This window comes from Cryptomeria japonica, chromosome 8 (assembly GCF_030272615.1).
Source record: "Cryptomeria japonica chromosome 8, Sugi_1.0, whole genome shotgun sequence".
NCBI classification, from domain to species: Eukaryota; Viridiplantae; Streptophyta; class Pinopsida; order Cupressales; family Cupressaceae; genus Cryptomeria; species Cryptomeria japonica.
The window spans coordinates 221,239,873-221,250,910 of NC_081412.1; the positions used below are offsets into that span (position 1 = coordinate 221,239,873).

Consider the following 11,038-nt stretch of genomic DNA (forward strand, 5'->3'; position numbering starts at 1 on the left):
TTATACTCGATCGAGTAATCAAATTGAATAAACCATTGAAATAGTTGAAATTCTTTTATTTATGCTCTCTACCATATCCTTGATTGATAATGCTTGTTTCTTAAAAGAATTAGAAAATTGAAAATGCATGTATCATCTAGGCACGCACCAGATTCCATCTTGCCTTTCGAATTCTTTTGCTAAGCAATTCATGCAGGGTCGGGTATTCTTGATTGACCAAGAATCCTAGGGAAGCATAAGCTTCAAGGTTGGGCGGAAAAAGTGCTTGAATCTTGTTCTTGTCTTCATGCTAAAGATTGCATTGGCGATAGCTTGGGTTGCAGATCAATAGACGCATCTCACCCTTTACTTTGTATTATTTATTATTGAACTTATGGCAACTTGAAATGCCTAAGTATTGTATGATTAAGATACTACTTATATCGATTTATTGAATGAAGAATCTTTATCTTTTATAGAAATTTCGTGTTTATTACGATCTAAATGGAATGATCAAATGAAGCTATGGATGGAAAAGTGAAACGAGATAGACTTATTAACTGATTTATGAGTTTATTTAAGAATAAAGAGTATTTCGGCTATTATTTAAGTTAGCTCGATTCACGTCTTTACATTTCTTGATTTGCTTCCTGAATTATTGAATAAGCTGTCAAAAGATCCTAAATCAACAAGTTTATATAGTGGGAATATATGAGGTTCCTCTATTATTTCTCTGTCCCGAAACAGTTCTTTAATTTTCTTCACTATTCATATTTGAAGGAGTGAAAAATAAAACAGCACTTACAAATACACTATACTGATTAAGGATCAGATCAGAAGTAGAAAACCATCACATTCAATCATACATCATGAATAAAAGACTTCAATAAAAATACTGCTCTGAACTGTGCGTACAGCAGAGATGAAAAGAAACAAACTGATCTGAATATTGTCTTGAAATTGCTGTTACTCTAACTGCCAAGAAAACATCGTACATAAGGAACAATTATATTATAACTTCGATGTTAGAGAAACTAAAAATAGTAGCAAAGTAAGATGACAACCAGTTTTAAAAAAGAACTATGACCAGCATTCGAAAGCATGAAAACAAAAACTTAAGAGGAAAACCAAACATGTAAACTGCTGATGATAGAAGGAAATCCCGTGAAGAATCTCACCTAAGCTTAGAAAAGTAAATTAAGAGTGACATCGATCATGAAAGAAATAAATGCATAGATCATGCTAAAACCTATCGCCTAAGAATACTGCAGATGCAATTGCAGTCTATTATGCATTAAAAAAAATAAAAGAAAACTGGACTGCATTGCATTAAGAAGCTGATGTTCCATGATGCACTGCATGTCATCTTCAATATTGACAAGAGAGTAGAAAATTCATTATATTAAACAATTTTATCATTTCTTATTCAAACATTTTATTTTTGAGATTACAAACAATATAATATATAAATAGAACAGTTACACTTTCACCAGAAACTTAATTAACAATATTTTAATCTCCTTGATATTCATGTAAAGTAGTTACACCTACACTATCAGCTTAGGTTCAAAGGACATCATCTTGGAAAAGTTTGTGCCTGGACATTGAGGAAGGCATTGCCAAAATCCTTCCCTTAAATTATATGAAGCTATCTTTGGACAATCTTTACCTTCCACACTGCTAAAGTACAGGTAGTCCCCCACACGAACACACTCCAACTGCCAGCTACTTCCATAGTTTATCTCAAAATATTGAGGGATAGAAGGAGGAGGAATCCTTGCAAATAATCTCCATTTCCAAAACAATGGATCTTCTTTATCCCGAAACAACTCCAATATAACTAAATTTACAGACTGTAACAGATCATCAATTACTACTATTACCACCAGAACCGACGACCCATATGCAACCATAAATGATCGATAATCATTATCTCCAATGATGTGGTCAAATGAGAATTCAGCTATTCTCACTTTAGTAAAACTATCATCTTGGATACTGCAAGCTACAATACCAATAGGACACTTGCTCCAAAAAAGGACCCCATCGCACTCAACCATTTCATCATGATATATAGAAATCCCCATTTCAACTGAAGACTCAAACTTAATCCGCCATGAATCTTGAAAATAATGGTAAATTTGTATGGAAACATTAGAGCTCCAGTTGTCCTTAAACTTTACTACCAAATAGGGCTCTCCATTTCCTTGTACAATTCCCATGACCCTGCAATTCACATCTAAATCTATTTCTTTATAAATTCCCGTGAGCGGATTGCAAACATATAATTCCAGGGAGTATCGTAGAAGCAGTCCCACCATTGAAGTTGATAATATAAAAAGAGTGTAATCATTCCCCATGGGACATGGCAGGAATGAGAGAGAGAGACTAATCCATTTTTGCATGGAAAAACAGTAGGCCATACAATACCCATCACCACAGAGAAGCAACCATGGATTGGACAATGAAGAGAGAAAGCTAGGAGATGACAACGTAGCGTTCCATTCTTTACAAACTGGGCGAGAGCAGGAGATTGAGTGTAATGGAAGCTTTGCAAATATGTATTCCATTACATGCTGAGGCAGATCAGATAGATTATGATCACACTGCTTCCCATCTCTTTCAACTGCTGAAATCATTTCTCCCTCCATTACTTTAAGCGCTAAACTTCGCATCTACAAAACCTGCTGGAAAAATAACACAAACTCTTTTCGAAGGGAAAACAACAACTAATTTAGGCGCTGGGTTTTATAAATAGTCGTTCTTTTATTAAAAACGGCTATTAATAGCTATAGTCGGCACTTCAAAAAATGATTTTTTTAATTTATAAAGTGTATGTTTATTTTTATTTTTAATTTATTTTGGTTCTTTAATTTTGTTAGTTATCACAAAACTCGCACAGATCTTTCAGATGCAATTACTTTTTTTTTACCAAAGTGAATAGTTGCACGAATAAGTTCTTTTCCGTAATCTGAAAGGTCGCTATGTTTTAGTGGGTTGCTTTTTGAGTAAGTTATCACAAAACTCGCAGAGATCTGAATGCTTGGGAGAGGAACGATTAGATGGAACAAACACTAATTATTTTGCATAAACACAACTTCAGCGATAAGGAGGCAATGCCTATTTTACAGAGGAAAGGGGCAGCACTTAGTAGTTTAGAGAGAGATACATCGAACTGTACAAAATTTTATGGTTTGCCTACATTCTTTTATGTAATATTTTTTCTTGAGGATTCTCTGTCATTTTAGTTGCATGCCCTTTTCAATTCGAGCCTTGAAACTCTGAGTTGTCTCCCTAAGTAAACCTTAGAATCGGCTCACAATTTTACTCTTTTTTCTTTAATGACAGTCCTCATGTATTGATAACTAATCTGCAAATAATGAATACATGAAAATACAATAAATCTAGCTTGCATGCCCAACCAAATCTTGCATGGACTCACGCCTACTACAATGTGAGCACCTCTTTTCTTTAGAGATGCAAAGGTTTTCTTTCTTTCAAACCCTACTGTTGATGAATATCATCCTCCATCGCTATCTTGCATGTCTAATATTGTGCTAGTGAATTTTCATGCATTCTCTCTCTCTCTCTCACACACACATAAGTTGAGGTAGTCGACTGAATGAATATAGTCTTAGAGATTATTATGAAAGTAGGGTTCTTATTCTATTCTTAAGATAATAAGATATGAGAAATATAAGGATATATATATATATATATTTTACATATTTAGGAACTAAAGTATGATGTGCTATTCAGAATAGTAAATTTTGGAATGAGTCTAAAATAATAGTGGAACCAATAAAAGGTATATATATATATATATATATATATATATATATATATATATATATATATATATATATATATATATATATATCTTTGGACTAACAATAATTTCTTATTTAATCATATGGTAGATAAGTCAAGAGTTTATTTATAACTTAGAATGTGTCTTAATTACTTTTGACCATTATTTATTTATACAAAATAATCAAAGACATAAACATGGACTAGGTACTAATGAATCACTCACACACACACACACACACACACACACATATTTATTTATTTTTTCTTATTTTTTTTTTTTCTGGATTTATTCATTTCATTGATAGAGAGTCATCTGAATTGTCTTCAATGATCGTTAAAAAGTCAAAATGGTATTATTCCAACTTGTATCAAAGTAGAAATTAATAGTTGAAACATTAAATCTATTTAATTTATAGTCGTTTTGAATCAAAAACATAAACTTAGATTTTATAATTATCTATTTAATTATGCCAAAGGCATATTATACTCACATATGGATACGAAACATCCATCAATAAAAATCAGAAGTATTTAATTTGATGACTTTGTGACACTTAAATGCATGAAAAACAAAAGAATATTTTATTATTATTTTTAAATTTAATTTAATTTTTTAATTTTATTTATTTTCTCTTCTCATGTACTCGATTAAATAAATTTTAATTATTTAATACTAATTATATCTTCACTTCCACCTCTCAACTACCAATTTTGTCTATCTCCATCATGCAATCAATTAACTTCATAATTATATCAATCTAATATCATAAAATTCCATTTTTTCTCAAGGATAATAATAAGAAAGAATATAAAATAAAAATAAAAATAATAATTTAATAATCTGGCACTAGAAGCTTTTTAACTTTTGTAAAGAGCTTAATATAAATATAAAAATAGCAATATATTAAAACATAATAATATAATCATATCTTAATAATAATTTAATATTAATTACAATATCATAATATAATAATAATTTAGCATTAATTGTACAATATAATATAACAATTTTTAAAGTGGAATAATGAACACATATGATATGTTTTGGCGTACTTTACATATATTCTTCTAAAATAGGTATTCTACTAACTTATAGTTGTTTTGAATTGAAAACATAAAACTTAGTCTCAATAATTCAACTATTGTAAATGATTTGACAGTTTATAGAAAATAAGACAAATGTGACTTAGGTTAGTGAACTTTCATTGCTAACATTGAATGTTAGAATAAAGTATCCATTTCAATGAGAATATGCAATGATTTCCCATGGATTAACTACTAGGATATGAAAATAACTTAGGATTATCTAATATTCAAGCACAAAGTTATTTACACAAGACTTGATTTCTTACCTAGAAATGAAGTATGTGTTGGAGTGACATGCATTATTAATATGTTGCAAGAATCTTCAATAGTATAAACCTAGGTTGGGAAGGTAAGGTTGAGATATTTTATGCATGATGATAAATATGACGATAGTTCAAGTACTTGAATGCTTATGTAAATAATTTTTGATCAAATATCATTCATTTTGTGTTTATGGTTATGTAATAGTTGATGATGCATTATATGACTGCAATACACTTTGATATAAGTATGCATAGTGCATTCTTATGTTGTTGATAAAAGCTTGATTTCTATAAGCCGTGCAAGATAAATTCTTATATGCACCAATGTATTTATGAGTAATTGACAATTAGATATTAAATGAATCAATCCTTTGTAAGATATTTTTTATTTTATATGCATTCTTCTATTTCATTGTATTTGTGGATAGAGTAATTTGTATAATTATCAAGTGGCTACTGCATAGATTGATGCTTTAGTAAGCCTACGAGTGTTTTCATTTACTTGATTATATTATTAGTTTATGGATAGCGCCAAATATGGAGGAACAAAGAAGGATAGATTATTACCCTATATCTATCCGCTAGTAAACAACTTAAAATATTCTTTGGCCAAAGCTTTGTTTTATCAATTTTAATATTAGTATATGCTACTAATTCTTATCATTGTTTCATTACTCTTTGCTATTTCATGATATCGTTACATTAGCATTAGAATGTAGATATATCATGCCACACATATACTATTACACTTGCCACATTTAAATTGATAGACATCCTCATGCAAGGTTCAATATTCTTTGTGTTAGGAAGAATTTCAAGGAAGTATAAGGCTTTGTGTTTGGGTGGACAAGTGGTCTAACAATGCTCTCACTTGTGATGTGCTTGAGGGAGATAAATGTTGGGAGTTCATTTCAGGGATGTCTTCATGATTTGTACTTTATACACTCCATGTACTTGACCTTGTGGTCTAATGTAAATGAATTAATTTTCTTATGTTATGCCTTATTATTGGCTTATGTACTTAGACAATATGCCAAAATGTAATATATTGACTCTATTCTTGTATATTAATTTACATGTGTGAAATTATGTGTATTGTGTGCATTATGTTAATTTAATAATATGGAGGTCCTTAAATTTGTGGTCCATCAAATACCTATTTTTATACCATAACCACTAGTTCAAATACATGAATGGGTAAGAAATTAAGTACCCACTTTGTTACACCTATTAAACACATGTTTACACAAAGAATGGAAGAACTATACATGTCATTGAGATTTAGAAAAGAAAGGAATAGAAACTTGAGAAATTTTGCAAGAAGGTATATCGGATTATTTATATTGGGATAATGAAGATGATCTCCTAGAGGAGCGACACAAGTGGCGCAAAAGGGTGTACCTAAAATTTTTATTCAACCATTTATGAACATGACTATAGCACTTATACATATATCCATACTATTCGATATCAATTTTATCAATTTTATTTTATTATTTTCCTTTTTCCCTTGGTCTTTTTTCATTATGCCTTGTATTTTGTGTTTCCATCCTTACTTCACCTTCTATATTTTTCTTTGATGTTTGTTCTTCTCCATTTACGGACCATTTTTATTATGTTTTATATGATTCTTTCACAAATTTCTCTTATGCATATTCACATCCATCTTAGTACATTTTCTTTGTTTACCTTTGTCATTTTCCTATACTACTCAAGTTGATTGTTCTATCTTTATGCCACATTTTTACCCTTTCAATCCGCTCATGATTTTGTGACTACTAGTTTACTGCTTTATTTGCTCACACAACCTTGTTAAATTAAACGATTTTATAATTTTTACACATTTTCCTATTTATTATATTTTTCTATATGTGTTATTTTTCTTATTATATGTATTGCTCAAGTCCCATTTGTAAATTATAGATGTGTTGATCTTGGCATGGTCCAAATATATATCCACGGATGCATAGGTTGCAATTGTATTTTATTTCTAAGAAAATTATTCTATTTTCTACTTCAGTGTACATATGGTGTCTTTATGACTCATGGTTTATATGGACCACTTTGATGTTCGAGATGAGGATCCCTCAACTTGTCAATTTTTTATGTTATTACATTGATATGTGTGCCTAATTTTGTACCAAGTTCTTTGTGAGGACTTTATGTATTCTTTCATGATGACATTTCATGTGATGTATGTGAGATGGTATTAAGCACGATATTAATATGCTTAAATTAATACTTTGAGTAATATTGTTAATTATGGATTAAATGTAATTGTGAAATTATTATTATTGAGACATTAATATTTGTGTTGAAATGATTAAGTGTTTTAGATTAGTTAAATGCAATAAATCTCTATATGTGATATATGACCTTGTTGGGTGATCTTTGTTATGCTTCAAATATTATGAACATGCACATGTGCACTTGACCTTTGTGGAGTGGTTATAGGTATAGGGTATCAACTTCACTTGGCTCCATAGGTCTTGACATACTCTAATGGTGGTTACAAGGGAGATGTCACATTGGCCATATCTGTTAAGCCCTAAATCGTCATACTTGATTCGAGTACGATTTCCAATATTGTGTTTTGTGTTATACCCCATTTTTAGTAATGCTTGAAAAATCCTAATCCCTATGTGAATGTTCAATACATAGTGCTTTGGTGCTAATTTCTATTCCTTGTGAATTAAATTGATAAAATAAGTTGTATGATTCAAATGACATATTTTTTTAATTTAAAATTAAAATAGGCTTATATGGTTTTTAATGAAAGATTGAATGTTGTATGCAAAATAATATACATTTTAAATAATAGTTTTGGGTTTAAGGGTAAAATTTGGGTGAAAAGGAATTATTTTAATTATTTTATTTTAAATTTAATGTGAAAATGGACTTTGAGGTTTTAAATGGCAGTTTAATGTGTGAAAATTTAAAAATCACTTATGTATATTCATATTTAAATGATTTGTATAATTAAGGTAAAATGTACATTTGGAATTCAAAAGTAGTATTTTATTATTTATTTTCAGAAAATAAAAAAACAAGTGAGGTGTTATAAGGAAAGAGCTCATTTTTTATACTTAGTTTTTTTTTGATGAAATTGTGTGCAAGAAAATCCTCTTCTGGCTTGAAATTTGAATTTTTTATTTTGATGTTATTTATGAAGGGATTTGAATAAATTTGTTGCAAAAGGATAGGAATCGAGAAGGGTCTTCACTGCACATTAGATTTAAGCTCTATTTAGTGTGATTGAAGAGATTCAAGTTTGAATTTTGGGGCAAATTTGAGGTAGGAATATCATTCATTCTCCATTTCTCTTCCTTATTGTTTCTAATTATTTGAAAATCGTTTGAACAATTAGAGGAATTATTTCCTTTTTGTAATATTTTTGATTTGATAGGGTAATTAATTTATTGTAAGATTTTTTTATTTATAATTTTTCCAAAATATGGGGGTTACCATGCTCAATTTTTGATAGAATGATGAAAATGCCAATTTTATGTTAAAAGTGTGGTGTTGGGAACCTTATAACAAAAAGGGTATCTTTAATTTTTTTATTTTGAAAATTTTAAATTTTCATGAATTTTGAACTATTTTAGTGGGAGTTTTAGCAATTTTTTGGTTTTTGATGAAAATGTGAAAAAACTGGAAAATGAGGATTTATGGAAAATAATGATGAATTATATTGTGAAATGAAATGTATAACATGTAAATTATGAATTTGGATCATGTTTCATGTGATTGTTGAGTTTTGTGAAAAATGCACATTTGTTGTGTAAAATTGTGAAGACTTGTGAATTGACCCTGTTTGATTTTGATTCTGTGTTCATTGGTGAATGTGACAAGACTAGGGTGCAAGAATTAGATTAAATTATGGGAGTGGCTCCAAACATGTCCCCGACCCAAGTGGTACATTGACGATCATAGTGTGGGGAGTTATTTAATCAAGTGAAAACTAATGAAACATGCGTAATTAATTAACTAAGATAATGGATGCCCCTCACACGTCTTGAGTGCTCATAAACACTAAGGATAACTCAATAAGACCTATACACTCATGAAGCATTAGATCATGTATTGAATTGAGTCTTCTTGTCTATTGAAAAGGACTACTCAATTTTGTGTGAGCCATCCCTTTGAGATACACAATAACACTCCCCTCTCTTGCTCTCTAACATCTAACCCTTGGGTAGCTGAGTAGCATAAGTGAAAGATGCTCATGCCTTTATTGTTAGTGTTGAATTATTTATGGTTATGTGGATGCCATGTTTTCTTGGCCTAGTGGATGTTGTGATATCCCTCATGCTTGGATGCCATATATTTTCATGTTTTGATGCTATGTATTCTTCATGTTTGGATGAGTGTTTGTACCTCTCCTCAAGTGTATTGTGTGTGTTAGTGAATTTGTCCCTTTTGACTGTCTCCTATAATGGAGGGAGTGGATCTTTTGGTTCCATGTGGTTGGGTTGCATGCATATCACCATTGTAGTCCAAAGGATAGCGAATTGAGCTTGCTCAATGGATGCAATTGTCATATATTTGCTTATTCCTTTTAGTTATTTCAGTTAAATGCAATTTCTATATTTGAAAGGAAATTTGAGTACTCATGTAATTTAACATAGTGCTGGTTCATCAAACCTCTTTTGAGAGGATATGCAATTGAATGAAACATGTAATTGGATATGGATTGGTTTGTGTGCCTTGGTGTTGGAGCTAAGCATGATTTCTTTGTGATTTTTTCACATTTCTTATGTTTGGTTAGGAAAATGAATGTAGGAACCTATTTTTGGTATTAACATAAATCTTAAGTGTTTGATGTCATCTTGGGTGGTATTTTTGACTCATCATGCCCTCGTCATGTGTCTTAGTGGCAATTTGAGTGGCATTATATGAAATTTTGGGCCATTGTGAACCCACTTGTAGAGCACCAATTGTAAATATATGTCCTTTCTATGTACAATCTAGCATTGAAAACCATTGACAAGATGATGCAAGCCTATATCATTGATGACTGTAGGGTCAGTTGATAGGTTTTTGATACATGACATAATTTTGTAGCATCACAACTTTAAGGTGGGACCTCTTCAATGAAGCTTTGATATGAAGGTCTTGTGTGATGGAATAGGAAGTTGACACTTGTCTCAATTCTAGAGACTTCATGTAGGAAATTGATTGCATCTAAGCTTTGACCCAGAACAAAACTTGCCATTGATATTCAAACATTTGATGACCATATGTAATCAACAATATTAAATATTATTTATTTTCTATTGTAAATAGTGTATTGTATGGAAAATTTAGGATTCAAAAGTTAAGCCTTTTAAACTAGAAAATGATCTAAATTTCCAAACAATACATTAAAGGAAGGGAGAACTTAATTGCTACAATGCAAGAGGATTGAATGTAGATCAAGTTCTTTTTCCTTTGTCTAGTTGAAATTGATTTGGATGTAAATTTGAATGCCAGATCTATGGTGAATGATGAAGAATTGACATGAAACAACAAAAACAACATGCTACAAATGATATACAAAAGCACAAAGAAAAGCTTGAATGAGAGAATTAGGGAAGAACTTGTGATAACAAGTTCGACCCAAAAATGTGGGACTAGGTGGCAATTTGCATCCTAATCCTTGATGTCAGATGGAGACAAATTGAAATCTTTCAAAGTTTGGATATCACACAGAATCTATTCCGAGAATCTCTTCAAAAATTCTTGGGAACATGGCATTTTTTATCCCAGTCCTTTGTTTTTCACCTATGAAAAAGTTATACTTGATCGTCATCATCTTCTCTGTCAGAATCTTTGTCCATGACTCTTAGATCTATTGCCTACACTTAGAAAGAAGGGGAATGTTGTTGCGGATAGGGGTTTTCCTTAGGTCAAACCTC

General features: G+C 30.7%; 1 protein-coding gene across 1 annotated transcript; it reads right to left on the minus strand.

Annotated features, from left to right (window-relative positions):
* Window positions 1-1,526: 1,526 nt before the first annotated feature.
* Window positions 1,527-2,630, minus strand: LOC131027612 (F-box/kelch-repeat protein At5g15710). Its single transcript, XM_057957686.1, has one exon. It carries the CDS (start codon window positions 2,628-2,630, stop codon window positions 1,527-1,529), a length of 1,104 nt encoding a protein of 367 aa, XP_057813669.1.
* Between the last annotated feature and the right edge of the window lie 8,408 nt (window positions 2,631-11,038).

Excerpts from the sequence above, each read along its gene's own strand:
- LOC131027612 (XM_057957686.1), bottom strand. The coding sequence starts at position 2,630 with ATGGAGGGAGAAATGATTTCAGCAGTTGAAAGAGATGGGAAGCAGTGT.